This window comes from Lepidochelys kempii, chromosome 1 (assembly GCF_965140265.1).
Source record: "Lepidochelys kempii isolate rLepKem1 chromosome 1, rLepKem1.hap2, whole genome shotgun sequence".
NCBI lineage: Eukaryota > Metazoa > Chordata > Testudines > Cheloniidae > Lepidochelys > Lepidochelys kempii.
Genome location: NC_133256.1, coordinates 340793848 through 340814010, shown reverse-complemented (window position 1 = coordinate 340814010; position 20163 = coordinate 340793848). Strand labels below are relative to the sequence as shown.

The 20163-nt window shown below is 45.9% G+C and overlaps 1 protein-coding gene across 3 annotated transcripts in view; it reads right to left on the bottom strand.

Annotated features, from left to right (window-relative positions):
• The window catches only part of SFMBT2 (Scm like with four mbt domains 2), a 189645-nt gene that overhangs the window by 34172 nt on the left and 135310 nt on the right, over positions 1–20163 (bottom strand). For 2 of the 3 annotated variants that reach the window (XM_073328832.1, XM_073328828.1), the window contains 5 exons: positions 19937–20063; positions 10031–10144; positions 6861–6903; positions 5420–5490; positions 3673–3812 (listed from right to left, as the gene is read on the bottom strand). In XM_073328832.1, coding sequence (XP_073184933.1) covers positions 3673–3812; positions 5420–5490; positions 6861–6903; positions 10031–10144; positions 19937–20063 — 495 coding nt within the window. Of the gene's footprint in view, positions 1–3672; positions 3813–5419; positions 5494–6860; positions 6904–10030; positions 10145–19936; positions 20064–20163 lie in introns of all 3 variants that reach the window. The other variant, XM_073328829.1, reaches the window with a different exon arrangement.

Sequence of the window (20163 nt, the reverse complement as noted above, 5' to 3'; positions counted from 1 at the left end):
TTTAAGTGAGGTTTAACTGGGGGAGCGCAAGACAAATCAGACTCCTGAAAGGGGTAGAGTAGTCTGGAAAGGTTGAGAGCCACTGTGTTAAGGGATATCAATACAAGTGTAGGAGTACTTGTGGCACCTTAGAGACTAACCAATTTATTAGAGCATAAGCTTTCGTGAGCTACAGCTCACTTCATCAGATGCATATCGTGGAAACTGCAGCAGACTTAGGTGTGATGTCTTCGACATTGCCACTCCAGTGTGTAATCGTCCTGGTCCAGACCAATTGAGTGAGGCTGGGAAGCTAGTTGCTACAGTCTCGAGTGGGTGAAGTGGAGAGGATGACCTATCTGCCACTATTCCAAATTTTGTTGTATCCTACAAAAATGCACTGTGATTGGACAAACTGTTATAACCCACAGTCCAGTTTTTAATGAGGTGTATACAATTGACAGTGAGTCTGACCATCAGGATGAAATTGAGGCAATGATACCCATTTTTGATGTCTGCATTACCTCACTAACCTTGACTATGAAGATTTGGTTAAATCAGAAAGACACCCATGTTATGCAAACTAGCAACAGCATGGGAAAAGCAAAGCAATCTCAATCAGTTATTTCATGATGGGGATCTCAACATTCTATTGTCGCATACTTAAATAGAAGTAACCTTCAAGGGTTTGATTGTGTTACAAATAATTATAATTGTCATTATGTTAATTTTATTTCGCCACTTACAATGTCTGGTTAAAGAGCAAAAAATTTAAACAAATGCTTTACTCGCTATTTCTTTTGTAACTCTGAAGAGACAAGTTGGTGTTACTGAATATCTTACTTACAGCTTTTTGCTTAAATAAATGGCACCATTTACAGTGACAAGGCAGGGCCTGTTGACCTACAAACCAGACTTTAGCTCACTCATGAACCAGACTCCCATAATCCTCTTTGGTTACACTAAGAAAGAAAAATACAAGCTTGCTGGACTTGTTAAGAAAGAAATAGTGACCTTTTCCTGTTCTTTTGACTGTGCAAGCAATGTCTTCAACTGCAACAGACAGGAATATATATATACAAATATAACGTACCTATGCTAAAATAATGAGTAAGTAAGCAGATGCCCAATTATGTGCTTAAAAATTTATTAAAAGTACCAGACTCATGTATCTTTATCTACGTTACGGAAAGAGGAAATAATGGAACCTTACTATAAGTATTAGCAAAGGATAAGCAATTATCAGAACCAATACAAGACTGTGATCAGCTTGTCACCACTGTAGGGTCAGTTCTACGGATTGTGGTAACTATGATTGATACCTATTTCTGTTGTGCGCTGTCTTGATATCTAATCTTTTAATAAATTCAATCACTCTGACTTAGCCGAGGTCTTTTAAAATTCCTTTATAAAATTCAAACTATATTAATGATCAGCTATTGATTAATTATTGACTATTGGTTATTGACTATTGGTTATTGATTATTGGAAGCCCTGATCTTATATATATATGTATATTGTGTGTGTGTACGTACGTATATATGAATTTCCAGATCTGCAGCTGGAGTAACTCCACTAGTGCACCGTTGACTTCACAAGAGCTACTGTGATTCAGACCATAGAATCATAGAATCATAGAATATCAGGGTTGGAAGGGACCCCTGAAGGTCATCTAGTCCAACCCCCTGCTCGAAGCAGGACCAACTCCCAGTTAAATCATCCCAGCCAGGGCTTTGTCAAGCCTGACCTTAAAAACCTCTAAGGAAGGAGATTCTACCACCTCCCTAGGTAACGCATTCCAGTGTTTCACCACCCTCTTAGTGAAAAAGTTTTTCCTAATATCCAATCTAAACCTCCCCCACTGCAACTTGAGACCATTACTCCTCGTTCTGTCATCTGCTACCATTGAGAACAGTCTAGAGCCATCCTCTACCCATCCAGCTGAGTAGCTGGCCACATCTTTCATTTCATTCAAAATGTTGTGGGTTATGTGACTCTGACAAGCTGTGGAGTTATCTTTGATAACAATTGGGCTCCTGCATGGGAATGAACTAGGACTCGAAGGCTGCAAAAGGCTTTTCTCCCCCCTCGTCTCTCTGCTGCATGGATTTGGGCTCTAAGGACCGCAACATGTCACATCATGTCAACTGGTATCTCCACTCCTGCTCATTTCACTGCCAAATCCACAAAAGACCATTTTTATTTATGGGAAGAAAGCTTTTTGGACAGCTGGGAATGGATGTTTCACACCCAAGTGCAACTCACATTTCTCTTCCACTTACAAAACTGAAGGGAATGCTCTTTCTTTTGTCCCGTGCTCTCTTTTAGAAGATCAGCAGAAAGCCAGATCCACCATCAGTAAAATGCTTGGGCCTTGCTTTCAGATTTAGCAATGGTCATCTTTTGCTTTGCAAACACTTTATCCTGCTTTTTGTTCAGACTGTTTTGGATTCCTGAATTTCAAATCAAGCTATCGCACCTGGAAAAGCAGCTTGATCTTGGCACTTTTTGTAGAGCTGCCTCCCATACTGTGAGACAATAGACTGTAGCCTTTCAAACAACTACAGATATTTTTTTAAAATGAGTAAGAGTCCCTTGTTGGGACTAAGGCCAACAATTTAAACAGTGATCTGTCTTCTGGGTGTCTCAGATTTTAGTGCCCAATCTGAGACACCTTGAAACTGATTTTTCTGATCATCCAATGAAGCTGCAGTCAGTTAGAGAGACTGCTGAAAGTGCAAGACCACTGCTTATCCTACAGTATTGTCTTAGGCCTTGTCTACACTATGGGGGTAAATCGATCTAAGCTACGCAATTTGAGTTATGTTAGTAGCATAACTCAAGTCGATGTAGCTAAGATCTACCACTCTCCCGTCAACTCCCCTTGCGCTTCTCGTTCCGGTGGAGTACTGGAGTCTATGGGAGAGCGCTCTGCGGTCAATTTAGCAGTTCTGTACTAGACCCACTAAATCAACCCCCGGTGCATCCATTGCCACAGTGTCAATCCTCCAGTAAGTGTAGACAAGCCCTTATTGTTTCCTTGTGCTCCACTGTGTGTCTAACCTACCTGCTGTCTTTTGTTATAAACGTATATTGTGAGCCCTTTGGAAGAGGGATCATTTTTGTTCTGTGTTTGTACTGAGCCTAGCACAATGGGTTCTGGTCCATGCTGGTTCTCTGTCCTGGACACAGCTACTTGTGTCTGTCCCATGCTTGAATCATAGAAGATTAGGGTTGGAAGAGACCTCAGGAGGTCATCTAGTCCAACCCCCTGCTCAAAGCAGGGCCAACACCAACTAAATCATCCCAGCCAGGGCTTTGTCAAGGGAGCCTTAAAAACCTCTAAGGATGGAGATTCCACCACCTCCCTAGGGAACCCATTCCAGTGCTTCACCACCCTCCTAGTGAAAAAGTTTTTCCTAATATCCAACCTAGACCTCCCCCACTGCAACCTGAGACCATTGCTCCTTGTTCTGTCATCTGGTACCACTGAGAACAGCCGAGCTCCATCCTCTTTGGAACCCCCCTTCAGGTAATGGAAAGCTGCTATCAAATCCCCCCTCACTCTTCTCTTCTGCAGACTAATGCAAGTGAGGTGCCTGTTTTGAAATTCTGGTCCATATTCCCCACAATCCCTGTTTTCACATTGTTACACAGACATCCAGTCCCACACTGCAGACAGATGAACCATACCTCTTTGAGCACAAGCACACACTTGCCAGGCCCAACAGACTGAGGTAGCTCTGCTATTCTCCCTTTGTTTAAATATGGACCTGAGAAGCAGCGATGATTGATGAAGAGCTGGGGGCAGCAGTATCGCCCATTGACGGTACCTGCAAGAAGAAAGCCACGTTACCAAGACTGCAATTGTTTTCCTGCAGCAAACCTAAGGGTCTCTCTTCTTTCTGCTAGACGCTTGCAAAACCACTGGCGGTAGGATTGGGTCCCTGGTAAGCACAGCTCAGTGTCCAGAAAAATCTCATTCATGACACCATCAACAGTACTTATAGGGCCCACAATAACAGAGTATCTGAGTGTCTCATAATTGTTAACCCTCCCCTGAGGTGTTATGACAGATGGGAAACTGAGGAATAGAAAGTATACGTGATTATACCAGGTCAAACAGGCTGATCAGGGAATTGAACTCAGATCCCGAGCATCCCAAGCCATCATGCTAACCACTGGGCATGCCTTCCTTTAAGCACAAGAGTTTAGGCCTCCATACCAGCTACTATGAACAGTACAAACAAAGGGTTAATTTCCTGGTACAGGCTCCTGCGCCTGGATTGAAAGGCCTGGACGGTGCTGGCATGTAACCGTGTGGGTGAACTGTGGGCCTCAATAACAACAGAGTGCTGGAGAGTTTAAGTGCTCCACAGCTTTGGCTGGGAGAGATTGCCCCTCAGCTCTGTGGGGAATGAGGCAGCCCTCGTCATGTTAATTTGAGTCATAGCCCATCTCTTCTGTAAATCATATCCAGATTTCCATACAGCTCTCCTGGCCCTTTTACCATTCTTGATGTCTTCCCCTAGCCCTCTGTTGAGGAATGGGACCTATTGTGATCTGACTACAAGGCTAGGAATCGAGATTTAGAGCTCTAACTGAGGTCTGACACTACCTTCTTTTGTGGCCTATGGAATTTGCCTCATTTTCCCCACCTGTAAAAGAGGAACAATAATATTTCACTCCCCACTGTACCACTGTCACAGGGATGGCGTAAGGGCTAGTTAGTTCATGATTCTAAGTATTATCATCTCCTCAAGCACCAGTCACAGAAAGAAAAGCTGGTGACCTCCCAGTAATCTACGCTTTGAAGAAACCAGGACAAAAGCAAATTTAAAAACGTGGCTTTCAAACAAAGGAGTAATCCCAGTTTAGATTCTGTGTCATGAACTGTCTAAATATTATGCACTAAAATATGCGACCTTCATTAAGGGGGAAACAAAAATCACTTTTGGTTGTAATAATGGTTGGTGTGCTGTACAGATAGGCACGCAGAGAGATAATGAGGCAAATTTAGTTCTGGTGTAAACAAGTGCAACGCCATTGATGCCAATAGGAAACAGCTGTATCTATTTACACCAGGGCTTTATTTGGCCTGACATCAGGACACTGTCTGGAATGGAGCTCTTCAAGGGTCACACTCTCAACACTTTTGACACCCAGAGGCAAATCCAGGTAACTTGAGACAGAGAGCGAGAGCGAAACGGACAGACAGACCCACACATGTGCACACAGATCCTCAGCTGATGTAAATCAATCAAATTTTATTGACTTCAGTGGAGCTATGCTGACTTACACCATTTGAGGGTCTGGCCCTGGGAGTATGTGTAGGTCTGTGTATACCACATCCACTTCTCACCTCTGGCTTTTCCACCCTGCTTTTGACCGATGAAGTCTGAAATGATAAAGGAGCTTTCGAGTCGCTGAACAGACTCACCTGTTGTGTCTGGCTGAGGAAGTGGGCAAAGGTCATGAGGTATTTTCTCAACAGGCACTGCGGATGGCAACCTGCTTAACGACAATACGATGCACTTAATACCAGGAGCCTGGGTGATGGATCAGAACCTGAGCAACTCAAGGTTTTGCATCAGTCTCATTAAAGTATGGTCATCACTTAGTACCCTGATATCTGCATGGAGATTATAATACTGCCATTTTGGCTTATATCCTCAAAAGGATTTAGGTGCCTAGCTCCTACTGAAATCAATGGGAGTTAGATATCTAAACACCTTTGCAGCGGTTCTCAAACTCTTGTACTGGTGACCCCTTTCACATAGCAAGCCTCTGAGTGTGCCCCCCTCCTTATAAATTAAAAACACTTTTTTATATTTAACACTATCATAAATGCTGGAGGCAAAGTGGAGTTTGAGGTGGAGGCTGACAGCTGGTGACCCCCAAGTAAAAACCTCATGGCCCCTGAGGGCCCCCAGTTTGAGAACCCCTGCCTTTGAGCAGCTGGGTCTTTAAACACAACACTATTTTAACTAGAATGACTCTGCTATGTCTTATGGTCAGGGATCCGTGCATTTGGGGGCTTTCACTGAAATTCACCCCTGGCTGCAAAATTGTGCTCCAGAATCTGAACTTTAATTTCTTTAAAAAAATTAAGTTTCTGGCTTAAGGATGTAAAGATAACGTTAAAAACATGAACCACGTGTAAACTGATGCAGCATTGTCTGCCTGAGTCTGCAGGAAGCCAGAAACAGCTTGTTAAGGTATGAGCTACCCCATCGATCCCAGTCAGGGCTCAGTGGGCAGCTTGATTTTGTGGATTCTGGAATTTTTTCCAACTTGCTGGAATTCAGCCTTTCTGTCCCAGAATTCACAGAGTCAAATTACAGGGCAGACCCTACTGAGATAACACTCTGAAACATCCTGTTCAGACTAGTGGCTATTTTATTTTTGAAAGGGACCCTTGCAAAATATTCAGCCGCAGGATTGACACTGTAGTTACTAATATGATGGACAGTAGAACCTCTGAGTTACAAACACCACAGTTACGAACTGACCAGTCAACCACACACCTCGTTTGGAACCAGAAGTACGCAAACAGGCAGCAGCAGAGACCAAAAAAAAAAAGAAAAGCAAACACAATACAGTACTTTGTTAAATGTAAACTACTAAAAAACTAAAGGGAAAGCAGCATTTTTCTTCTGCATGGTAAAGTTTCAAAGCTGTATTAAGTCGATGTTCAGTTGTAAACTTTTGAAAGGACCACCCGAACGTTTTGTTCAGAGTTACGAACATTGCAGGGACGAAGACCCTCCATTGCCGAGGCGTTCGTAAGTCTGAGGTTCTACTGTAACTGTTGTACACCATTCCCCAGAGGAGAATCGAATTCATCTACATATTGAAACTGCTTTTAAACAGAAACCTACTGCTTTTCTGGTTGCACAACTGCAATCTTCCTCTTCTTTCGTACTGCAAAATGAGAGAGGAAGAGAGAAATATATGGTCTGTTGTATAAATGGCTGGAATATAAAATCACATGTAACACAACGAAGGGCTCTTCCACGCTCAGCCCCACTTTTTGTATTATTATTTTTGTTACATGAGCCGCCACACCATTAAAAAATGAGCGTTTCAAAGGGGCTGCTGGTACTTTTAATTTTGCTACTGCAAAGTCGATACTGATTTTCCTGGGATCTGTACTTAGCAAATATTCAAATAAAAGGCGCATGCGTGCAAGATTGCATTTTGCAAGCGCGATTACCCCAGCACGGTCGCACCCCATCTCTAGATTGTGACAAGGTCGCTCAATGTTGCCGTGGCAGTAGCCTTCCAAATTAGGTCTGTCTGTCTGATTTTTGACTCCGATATATTTAACTCTTCAAAAGGGTTTGTCGCTTTATTTTAAAAGAACATTTGCCTTTCAGATGTTAATGAATATAAACAGACTGATGATAATTATTTCAGCTGGAGATGGGAGATTTGTGTTCATCTGATGACACCAGTTCTCGGGATCTCAATCCGGGGGCATGACCAGGCCCCAGGGGAGGGCAGGATCGTGCTGACCACCTTCCCTTTTTGTATTCATAGAAGGTTAGGGTTGGAAGGGACCTCAGGAGGTCATCTAGTCCAACCCCCTGCTCAAAGCAGGACCAATCCCCAATTTTTGCCCCAGATCCCTAAATGGCTCCCTCAAGGATTGAACTCACAACCCTGGGTTTAGCAGGCCAAATGCTCAAACCACTGAGCTATCCCTATTGTTAACTGTTCTCTTCCCCTTGGGATGCTGGTTTTCATCCTCCCTTTTTTCTCCTCCACACTCAGGACTGCCGCATTCCCCCACTGATCAGACATCTTCACCACGTCATCAGGCAGAGTTGGGAAGGGTGAACCTTCCGAAGAGCTGCCCAGCGCCTCCTCTGCTCGCAGGGCAGCCGTGGGGGTGTTTCTGCAAGAAGCGGTGAAAGCTAACACATCCTCCTGCTGTAGCTGCTCCTCTGCCCTGGTCTTGCACGACACCCACCTTCTCCCCAACCCCTTCCTCTCTTCAGGCCAACCACACGCCACAAGGGAGAGACACAGCTTGGAGTCTCTTTTGGGCTCCACTTCTCTGGCTCTGGCTGGGTCTCCATGAATCAGAAGGGCTGCAGCGGCAGCATATACAGCCCTGGAGGGAACCCACCTTGACTCCGGGAAAGCATAGATCCAGATCTCAGCTTTGTGCCCAGCATCTCTCTTTTTAAAGGGCTGGGCCCAAACCCCAGAGCCAAATTTTTGGAAGGTTCCCAGCACATGGGTCCATCCTTGGGGTTTAGGTCCATCTCTTAATGGGACTAAGGAATTTGGGACCTGCTCCTGCATAAGAATCTCAGTGGGGACTGTGGAAGCAGAAAGCTCGCAGGATCTGGGCCCGTGGACATAAACGGCATCTCTCCTCTCTGGTGTAAGAAAATAGAGCAGCTAGTCCTATAAAATCTCCAGGACAATCAAGTTTTTTAAATACATGGATACTTTAAATCAGCAATACAGAGGGATGGCTTGGGGCCTGATCCTGCTCCCATTTAAGAGCCAGATTTGGATACCCTTTACTCATATGAACTAGTACCTTCCTATGCTTTGATAATAATGGGACTCTCCATGGAGTAAGGCACTACCCAGTGTGAGTAAGGGTATCAGAGTCTGGCCTAAAATCAGTTCTAATTTTAATGTATCTGGTGTAAACTGAGAGTAATTTTGATGATGTCAATGGAATTAGACCAGTGTCGAAGGGCAATCTTTGGGTAGGTCTACACTGCAGCAGGGGTGTGAATGGCCACTCGTGTAGACACACCCACTGGACTCTAGCTAGCTTGCTAAAAACAGAAGTGAGGCAGCCCCGGTGTTGGCTTCAGCGTGGGCTGATCCCTCGGGTACGTACTTGGCTTGCGCAGCCAGAGCTGAAGCCCCTGGGCCGTAGCATCCTCACTTCTATTTTCAATGAGCTAGCTAGAGCCCAGCTAGCACTGGATACATCTGCATGAACTGCCGTCCACACCCGCGGCTGCCATGTAGACATATCCTTAGCGTTGGGAAACGGTGCTAGGCTGACCGCTCTGGAGAGGGAAGCCCTCGGTTTTATTTACCATCTGGGTACAGCACGGACAGTCGCAGTACCGGCTTCCCCACACGTGTTCCTCAATCCTGACCTGGAGGGTAAGAGCTCTGTGGTGGCATGTCCCTAAGTGTCTAATTCAGTTAGGAGCAAAAGCTCCATTGAAAGTCAACAGATTTTGTGCTCCTAACTCCCTTAGACATTTAGGTACATCCCACCACAGAGCTTTTACCCTAAGTGTCTAAGTGAATTAGGAGCATAGGTGCCATTGAAAGTCAACAGGTCTTGTGCTCCTAATTCACTTAGGTCCTTTGGAAAAATCCTCACTGTATTCCATTATCAGTTCCTTGTGCTGTCCAATTCCTGTCCTCTCTGTTATTATGTCTCTCACTTACGATATGTCTACACTGCAATCATGGGGTATGACTACTGCATGTGTAGACATACTTGGGCCAGCTTTGATCTACCTAACTAGAACAAGAGCAGGGAAGCCATGGTACCACATGGTTCAACGCAGGCTATACAGACCTGACCAGAATTCTGAGTAATTCCTCACACACGCAACCACAGCTTCACGGCTCTGGCAGCTGAGTTAGCTAGATCAAAGCTAGCTCGGGTATGTCTACACAAGCTGCAGTTGTGGCCAGTGATTGCAATGCACCCTTAAAGTCTCTGTCAAGTATTTCTAAGGGACTGTGTTCTCCTTAAGGTCTTGGTAGGCTGAGGAATTAATTTCAGCATGATAAAACCCAGATACCATTGTTACCACCATGTTAGAAATACCCAGGGGCACATTCCGCAACCCTTAGTCACAAGAGCAGCAAATAGTCCCATGCATAGAGGGATTCCTTGGGCGAACAGGTACTAACTACTCAGTCCAAGGACTGCAGAGTCTGATGGCCATTTAGGCAGGTTGGTAGGTAGGAGGAGCAGATTAGGTACATGTGACACGTTGATTAAGAAACCCATGTGTATGGTGTCTATTCGCTTGTGGTTTCGTGTACTTACACACTGCTTTGTGTGGCGGTGTGAGGTTGTAACCATTTGCTTCACACCAGCCGACTGGGAAAATGTCCATCGACTCTACATCAACTACATACTCCGGAGCAGGCATCTGTAAACCTAGAAACACAAATTTATAATGCAATTTACACACGGGATGACTGAGCTCGGAGCAGTTCCAGCATTCGTCACAAACCAAGGCAAGGAAACGATGGCACACATAAAAATAAATTGGCTTCCCTGCATCGAAATCAGGCATCATTTCGTCTTCAATTTCCTACAGGTAGCAATGACAAGGCTGTTGCATTTAAAGCGCATTGTGATTCCACAGCAAAACGGCATTAAGAGACTATGAAAGCTGTACATTGAGCAACTGAAAGTCAGCAAAATGGCAAGGTTTAAGGCCATGTGAGCCCTTTCCCATCCTGATACCACAGGGCGTGATGAAGTAAGCCCTTCGCTCACAGATTCACAGATTTTAAGGACACAAGGGCTCGTTATGATCATCAAGAGACCCCATGAAATCCACTAGGGACTTCGCTATTGCTATCAATTTTATGTGGAAAGTGCTCAGATAGGACAGTGACAGATAGGCAGCAGCATAAAACCCGGAGACAGACAGATTTTGTTCGACTTCCTGCAGAGCACAAGCTATAGAATCTTCACCCCACAATTTCTGCCTCAAGCCCATAACTTCTCTCCCTCTCTTAGAAAGACATCCAGTCTTGATTTAAAGCTCCCCACTGTGGCTCTGAGCCAAAGCCCCTGAAAAGATCCCCACTGATTTAAAGGGCCTCCGGAGCAAATCTTTTGTCGTCAGCCAGGACCCTCTTTAATTTATCCCGACCTGTTCCATCTGTACTGGTGTAGGAAGTTCACCTGCCATCTGCTGGTTCCAGGCGAGGGCCTATAGGTCCAGCATGAGAAATCTCTCCTGATGAAGATGCGGGAAGTGACCGGCGGGGTTATCAAATGCTCACATGAATGATCAGGAGACAAGGAGCTTGCTCTCCTGTATTCTTGCCTTTGCATCTGTTACAGCATCCCCGCCTCCTGCTTAATGCAGCGCTATTTGGGAGTGCCCAGCCAGCTGACCGCAGGGAACTTTCCACTAATGAATGTTCACCAAGAGCCAGCAGTCGAACTGAAACAGTAATTGAACTTTGTGAGGGCAACACAGCCCTCTGGTGAGGAGGTGCCTGCAACAATGGACTCTCCAGCCCAGCGTGAGAGCAGAAGGTCTAGCGAATACACAGCTGCAAAGGCATGAAAATACAGCTGGGAGCTCATCACACTGGAAGAAATTACAAAGAAAATGATGCTGCGTGTCTCCATGGCCCTCATTAGAGTAATGGCTGAGCACCTTGAAATCATTCATGCATCGGATCCTCAGCACCCTCTTTGAGGTACCATCCCCGTTTTACACGTGAGGAACTGAGCCATAAAGCAGATCGCAAGACCTGCCCACAGACACACACGAGGTCTGTGGCTGAGCCAGGAATCGAATCCAAGTCTCTTGAGTCCAAGACTACCCTTCCTCCCTTGTAGGATCCTCACTAAAAATGCTGCCAATGAGGAACGGCCTGTTTTAAAGCATGGAGAATTGTAACTCCTTCCACTGCAAAACATCTCATCCCAATTTCTGTGTTCGACTTCAGCTAAAGACCTGGTTCAAAGCCCAGTGATGTCAATGGAAAGATTCCTATAGAAGTCAATGGGTCTTGGATGAGGCCCTAAATGCACAGCAAGACGCAGGAAATCAACTCAACTCCAGCACCAGTGTCATGACCAGGACGTGGACAGTCAGACCTAGTGGTCAGAGCAGGAGTTGGGAGCCAGGTACCAGGAGGTCAGAGTCTGAGACAGGCTCATGGGCAGACTGAGAATCAGGCACCAGGAGGCAGGCAGGGTCAGGTTACCAGAAGTTCAGGGTCAGGCGCCAGGTTACAGACAGCAATCAAATAGCAAAGTCGAGGCCAAACCAGGGTGGGGAGTCAAAGTCTAGGGTCGATCACAAGCAGGGTCTGGAGCAGAGACAGACAAGCAGTCTCTGCCGCCGAGATAGCTTCCCTTCATAGTGTCCTGATTTAAGTACTGGTATTGACCAATCAGTGGGCTACAAGGGGCCGCCACTCAAGTCCTGCTGGGTGGTACGTCCTGTTGAGCCCAGCCTCACAGGGTCCACCCATGGGAACTGTGGTGGTGCAGAGGTGCCAGCAGGCCAGAACCTGCATGGTCCCACGTTCCAGCACGGCAGGTTCTAATACTGAGATGACCTAGGACATCCTTTGCTTTCATTACTGCAACTGCTCTGTGTTACTGTTCTGATCCAATGTTCTTTTCTTTTTTCTGCTTACGACAGGTGCAACATTAAAGTTTGATCCTAAAAATTTACAACAGCTGCCACTCCGAATGGCAAGGACGCACCATCATGTTTATTTTCTCATCCTGCCACGCTGACGCAAAAAAAGATATGTACATCCAACCACGCCGGACTGGCACTGTTTTTTACGTGAGCTTCTGATAACCCCGCCAGTCACTTCCCGCATCTTATTGCTGCACTTAGCTTGAGTCGTATAACAAACTGGAAACAGCTGGTTTGCAATTTCTGTTTGCTTGATTTATGCATTTTACAATCACTGTCTTCACGGCCTAAGAAATGGCCACAAGAATCGAGACATTAGGAATAAAAATAGAATGCATGAAGAATGAACATTTCCATCTCCCATTAAATATATTATTACATTATTGCAACTTCAGCAGCAATTCTTGAAAATATAAACCCAATTCATCCCTGAAAAATTACTAGCATAGGGTTTTTACTTCACCAAATTCCTACTGTAGCCGTACATATTATGCAGAGGGTATACATTATTACTAAATGCAAACCAGAAAGCTTCAGCGTTAAAACCTAAAATGAACTAGTAAAAATTTACAATGCAGATCCTGAGTAATAAAGTAGCAGAAAGTGATGGGTTACACACACACATAGTCTCATATCAGCCCTATGCATCTTTCCCGCTTTGGGTGAGCTATACGGCCACTCATTAAATGCTCCGCATGAAGTTTACAGAATTTTGCTACTGCCAAAAACATGATTTATTCAGCAATGGTCGCTCATGTATAACTCAACCTGGCTTAACTACTGCAGCCTGTTTTACAGACACAGTTTTTGCTGTCGAACTGCAAAACTGGAACGGCACAACTGGGTACAATCTGCCTGCTGCTTGGACCCCTCACCCAGCGCTACAGATTCTGACCTGCCTAATGCCTGGTATCCTGACCTTGGCCTGACTTCTGGTGACCCGAATGGTGCGTGACCCCCTCTGGGTTAGTTCGACTGGCTCATGCCTGATTCCTGGTCACCTGAACCAGGTCACAAACCACTAGACTTGGTCGCCTATCTCCCAGCCCTGACAGCTGCCAGCAAAATCTCATCTGAATCCCTAATGCTTACAGATTTAGCTGAAACGCGACGTTTTATGTCCCTTCCAAAGCCTCCTTTAGCATCAGCTATTCTAAGGACATAACATTCACTAGAACAGTAACTGTCACAGGCCCAGACTGTGATGCCATTGCTCACAATGAGTAGTACTGGAAGCTTCAATGGGACAATCCAGGGTGAAAGGTGCTTTTCGAGGGGATATCACACGCTTGCTCATAATTAGAGCCGGTCAGGAATTTTTTATGAAACTCTTTTTTTTAAACCAAAAAACGATGCGTTATAGAACCCAAAACTGTTCTCAAAACAGCGTCAGGGTTGACAAAATGCCCGACTCAAAAACTTTTGGGTAGAAAAAAGCTCTGAGATTGTTGAACTGAAAAATTTCAGTTCTTTGAATTGCGGTGACTTTTTGGTTCAAAATTTTAATAAATGTACACTAAAAAGGTAAAAGGCACCGCGTTACTTTCGTTTACACCTCTGGGAGACTTACACTATGTTGGAGCTCAGTGAGTTTCCTCACAAGGTACGTCTACACTTGAGCTGGAGATATAATTCCCACATACCTGTACAAGCTCTGATTGAGTAAACGTGCTAGAAATAGAATGCAGCCATGTTGGCGGGAAGGGCTAGCTGCCCCAAGTACATACCTATCGGAGATGCTAGGCACGCTCTGAGTACATACCTATCAGAGATGCTAGGTATTCAGGAGGCTTGCCCCTCCCAACACTTGTACTGCTGAGGCTATGATGCTATTTTTAGCGCACTCGCTCAGTTAGAGCTAGAATGGGTATGTCTCCTCGAGCTGGCATTTACACCTCCATTTCTAGTGTAGACGCACCCACCGTGTGCTGGGTTGGTGGAGATTATTTTTATGAACACAACTGGAACATTTGATCTGTTTGGTGTTGTGAAATTCCTTGATTGTATGCTTTGGTTGTTTTATATACTTAGGGTTTAAGCCAAGCCCTGAGTATTAGAAGTCAGGATGAGACCTGGTGTGGGATAGATTATCTGATATCTGCCTTCTGCAGGGTTCTCGTACCTTCCTCTAGTATCTAATACTGACCACTGTTGGAGAAAGGATAGTGGACTGGAACTAGTGGATCAGTTTTAGATCAGGGCTCTAGTGTGCAGATGAATTTCAGATAACAAAGCAGGATTCAAGGAAAACTGATTTCTGATTTGGATAAGTAGTTACAAATTCAGTCCAAAATGTTGCATCTTGAGGTGTATAACTTGAAACAATGCGTATGTTAGAATCCCTCACCGAACTTTGACTAACACGAATCTATGCATCTTTTTATTTATATTACTGCAGCTCTTAAAGGGCCCAACTGAGACCAGGTCCCCCACCGGGCTCAGTGTTGTACATAAACAACTGGTTGTGGCTATGCCAAGGTTTTAACCACACTTTGGAACAAAGGTTTGTGGAGTGTCCAGATTAGCATGTACAATCATGTTAGCTAACTTGAGTTAAAGGCATATCAATTAATTTGAGTTAAAAAATTCTAGTGTGACAAAGCCATAGTGAGACAATCCCTGCACTAGAGCTTCCAGTGGAAAATGAAGGAAGCAGAGGTGAAGTGAGTTGCTCAAGGTCACACAGCCGGTCAGTGGCACCGCTGGGAATGGCACCTACATCTCCTGAGTCCTGCTCTAGTGCCCTATCCATTGCACCCCATTGCTTCTCATCTGTGTCATGCAGCTTTTGACTGGGCCACCGTGAGCTATGACTTCATCGGCTTTCACATGCTAAGCAGCATTTGGCATGAAGCAGGGATGTAGTAAGGACAGGGTACATGCTGCCTATTTTACATCCAGCTAAAACCTCCCAGCCAAGGTTCTGGTCAAATGGAATTTCTAGTTAGATACCAAGTGAGTTACAAAACACTGACAATGGGATTGATCAGAGAGACCCTGACGTCGTCTTGACAACAGCATGATGCTGCTTGCTCAAGCTAAACTCCACACGACGTCTGCCTTCACTGTCTCTTCTACAGTGAGCCGTCCGCGCAACGACGGAGGTGCCTGGGGTTCCGTGTCCGTGTTTTCGTCAGGCCTGCCTGAGTCCATTAGGGCACTTCTCACCACACATCACAGGATGCCGTGACACTTCTCAGCTTCGTACGATCGATGCCACATGAAACGAAGTGGCAGGTAACCCACAGTGACGGGGTCAAACAGCCAGGAAAGGGTTATGGGCCACCCGCGGGTCACGTGACCCAGATGGGGATTTAAAGGAAGGGTGTATTCTCTTTCTGGAGGCTGCGGACCCCAGAGGCTTTTCCCATGCCTCCAGAAAGAGGACACATCCTTCCTTTAAATCCCCCACTGAGTCATGTGACTAGCCCTGAACCCTTTCCTGGCTGTTTTATCCTGTCACACTCACAACAGGCCAAAAGAGTTTGCATAAATTCATGAGATCCAGAAGTGCCCAGATTCATACAGCTTTAGCACAAACACAAACTCACCTTTACTGTACTGGTACCTGTGTGATACTGTAACCCAGCTTTGAGAAATAAACCAGCCGGGCACTAACCAGGATACTGATCCACCAGTGCACATGAGGCTTTGGGGGTGAGGGGCAGACCCTTTCATTCTTCTCTCCTCCTCCTTCTCCACCAGCTGAGCTCCTAGGCTCTGCTGCACAGAAGCAGATGCAGGTGTTCCTGAGCTCTGCAGGAGGAAGCTTCCTCCATTGCTCCTCTGATTGCTCCTACCTTCTGCTAGGAGGGGAGAAGCTCAGGACCCCACGACACTGAGCTCCTGTGATGTACCACTCACCATCCTTGGTTTTTAACTTGCAAAGTCCGAGTAGGCCGGTGGAGTTCTTGAGGAATAAACCTGTGGTTGCCTGTATCAAGTATCCATGGTTTTAAGTATCAGTTCGGGGATGCTGTACAATAGTGACATCATAGAGTCCTTCTGGGATTTACTTAATGCCTTGACACGCTGAATGGCACCTGACCACAGCCTTAGAAAGGCACAGCTACACCATGACTGGGTGGTATCAACATAATCACAGCACCAAGGAGTGTATCCTGAAAACGCTCGGAAGAAAGAGCTCCCAGTGCTATCGAACAGAGCACCTACCGGATCGGAGCCTGGGGCCAGAGTGCTCATGCTGTTGCTATTTCACAATATATTTACTGTTACATTGCACGGTGCCTTTCAAATGCTACTTTTTTTCCACCCTGACTGAATTGGCCTTGTCAACACTGGTTCTCCACTTGTGAGGTAACTCCCTTCTCTTCATGTGCCAGGATATTTATGCCTGTAGCTGTAATTTTCACTCCATGCATCTGAAGAAGTGGGTTTTTTACCCACGAAAGCTTATGCCCAAATAAATCTGTTAGTCCTTAAGGTGCCACCGGACTCCTCGTTGTTTTTGTGGCTACAGACTAACACGGCTACCCCGTGATACTTTATAAGACATTTGCCCTGTATTGTACAGCACCTTTCAAATTGCAAACGGGACCTTCAGAATCAGACGCCCTGAGAAATCAGTTCTATGGAATCATGACACCTGGGACTCAGTTTGTATGTGTGGTTAGGTGCTGCCCTTTTGATTGTTTCAGTTCAGGCACCGTAACAAACTGGCCACACCTCAGCCTCCTGGAATGTGCCAGAAACATAAATCTGACAGGAGCTGGTGAAGGCAGGCCAATGGACCATCAAAAGTGCCTTAAATGTTTTCAGGATTCTCAGAAAGCAAACAAAGGGACAGATTCCACCCTTAAATACACACATCCAATTCTCATTGCCTTCAGTCGGGGGATGCAGATGTCTCTGAGGGCAAAACCTGGCCATGAAATTGGTTCTTAAAGAGCCTTTTCCCTTCCCTTTGCCATGAAACACCACTAGGCACAGCTGATCTTACATGGGTTCTGCCACGACAATGAAGCCAGTAGCTGTAAGTACAGCAGCTTCTGACTTCTCTTACATTAGCTTGGGCTTAGGTGGTATCTGGGTGAGACACCTCCAAGGAGGGGAGTGTTTTATTCCGGAAGCGGCGATCTGTCTGTACTGAACGAACACCCTAGCCCAGTGTACGGGGGCTCAAGACTGCACAAGGTGGCACCTTTCAGCTATGACATAAAACCAGGATCCTGGTCTTTTGTGGTCAGTAACAATCCTAGAACCCTCTTTTGAGCTCCATTGTCGGGGTCAAATTCCATGCTAGGGGCTTGATCCATGGCAAGATTCAAGGAGGGATGGGACACTTATATGGATAAGAAGATGACCCAGAGTTATGATGATAAGTAGTTTGGAAGGGATATTAAACCTCATGCTTCAGAGCTTAAACCAATCTCTATTAGAGATCAAGAGGAGACCCATGTAGACGGGAGATTATCCCTCATCTGCCTACTGAGGTGTTCTTCCACCTTCCTCTGAAGCCTCTGGTGCTGGCCATGGTCAGAGACAGAATTCTGGACTAGATGATCCAGTCTGGCAGTTCCGTTGTTGCTGTGTGCAGAGGAGGGGGTGGTATGCATAACAGTGCAGTGGGGAGATGCAGCAAACACAGATGGTGATGAAAAGTATAAGATACTCAGCACAGCTCACTTTGCCTGCTCCGCTCCTATGGGTGCACAGCCCAGAAAGGAGGGGGTTGGCGCATGGAGACAGAGGGTGCTGGGCCCTAATCCAAAACATGTAAATGAATTGCTCAACAGCCATTGATTAGAGTGCTGAGTTGCTTCTCTACCCATCTGCCTGGATGGAGAAGCAACAGACTAAAGTGAGTGGCTCATACACACCTGTCCTGGTTTTCCTAGCACCTTTCCCTCTGCTTCCATGCAGGATCAAGACCCAAGTGATTACATGGTGTCAACCTCCCTTCCTCATGCACATGTCAATGGACATTGTATCTTTCTTTACTTCCTTTTCTACACCACTGCATAGGGTTGCTGTGCACTTGCCTTGTTGCCGTTTTCCACCCCACCCTGACCCCCACTGTAGCATATTTTCAAGCCCTCTGAAATATCTAAGGAGAAAGGTGCTACAGAAGTACAAAGTGCTATTCATTGTCCAGAGCGAAAGCGCAGCAGAATTAGACCCTATGTACAGTAATTAGTTAAACATTTCTCTTTCTTTCTCACATGGCTTTAACAAACATCCTTGCTTGGTGCCCAAACTACGACTAACAGCCCACTCTGCAAAAATAGAGTTACTGGCTTTATTTTGGACTCCAGGCCTGCAGCTTCTATTTATAGCCTGCAACTTTCTATTTATTGGTGATCACTGAACCAACACCATGCACGAATGATACAAAATGTTACAAGCACCTAATGGAAACACCAGATTATCTCAGCACCAATCAAGACACATTTAATATGTCTGCTTCCTTGTTTCAGTGACTCAGTGACAATAATTTTAACAGCACAAGGAAGGGGATCACTGTGTTCTGATCATCAAGTTCTGCAAAGCTGTACTCATTCCAGGAGTCCTTATTCACCCGAGCGCTGCCCTGGAGAAAGAACTACTCAGGTAAGTGTTTGTGTAACACCAACAGATGCTGGGACCTCTAGAGCTTAACGCATGAGCCTCTACTGCCTGAGCTAAAAGACGCACACCTGTAGCAGGCTCATCAATCTTTAGCTGCCACGAGAGGGGGATGAAGTGCCCCACCAAGCAGGCATGGGTTACATAGGCATGATCCTGTCCATAATTATCTCGTCAACATCTCGTTTGGGGAGAGGATTAGTGGAAAAGAAACTCTTGAGATGAACGTGAGCCCAATTAGTTATCCCCACTGCAGAGCCATTACTACTTGTAGGGTGGTGGTGCTTGCAACAGGCTGAGTGCTTTCCAAAGGCTATATACAGTCCCCGCACAGAAGAGCGTGCAGCCGAAAATGAGAAGGAGCAGACGAAGAGCGGGGGAAAAGGCTGCAAAATATGCATGCAGCTGGCCGGGGGAAGGCTGGCACAAGCCTGCTTCATTCCCTGGCGTTAGGCGGGTGGGTACAGGTAGGAAACTGAGTAAAAGGGAAGGGCGATGAAGAAATGAGGTTGATTGGGTCAAGCAAAGGGGTCAGGGAGGTAGAAAGCTGGGGGCTATGAGAGTGCATGGCGGGACAGGAGCAGAGTTCCAAGGCCAGTAGAAATGTAATTATGTCGTTGGCAGGCCAAAGCTCTGAAGACAGCTTCTGCGGTTGTGAGGAGACCTTTCAGAGGCCACCTTGGAAGCTTCCCCCCCATCGCGTTTGTTGGTATTGGCCATGTGGGTGGAGAGGACCCTGTGACCTAGTGTCCTGCAGCCGTGTGGTCTGGTCAATGGGGGAGCAGGGAGAAGGACAACATTGGATAATTTAGTCCTTATTGACGGTATTAAAAAAGCAGGTGTGTCCGGGGGGAGCTGCGAGGCATGCAGGGTTGGGGACAGCAATTGAGAGGGCCTGAATAAACTTACGAAACAACATAAAAGCAATAGGCCTCTATGGAACTGCAGTCATTTGAACGTACCTTCCAGGTGAAGCCACATTAACCTTCCTTTAACTGAGGTGATCGAAGCAACACATATTTCGGCAGGGTTCCTGGGGTTCACAGCCTCCAGCTTCATGTTCTTAGTAAAGCCCCGGGTGAAGGACGTCTGAAAGAGGTCAAGTGTCAACACTGAAACACCGCACCACAGCACAGAATGGCTTTAAATAGACTCGCCCTTGGTTTCCATGGAGAACACAGGAGACATC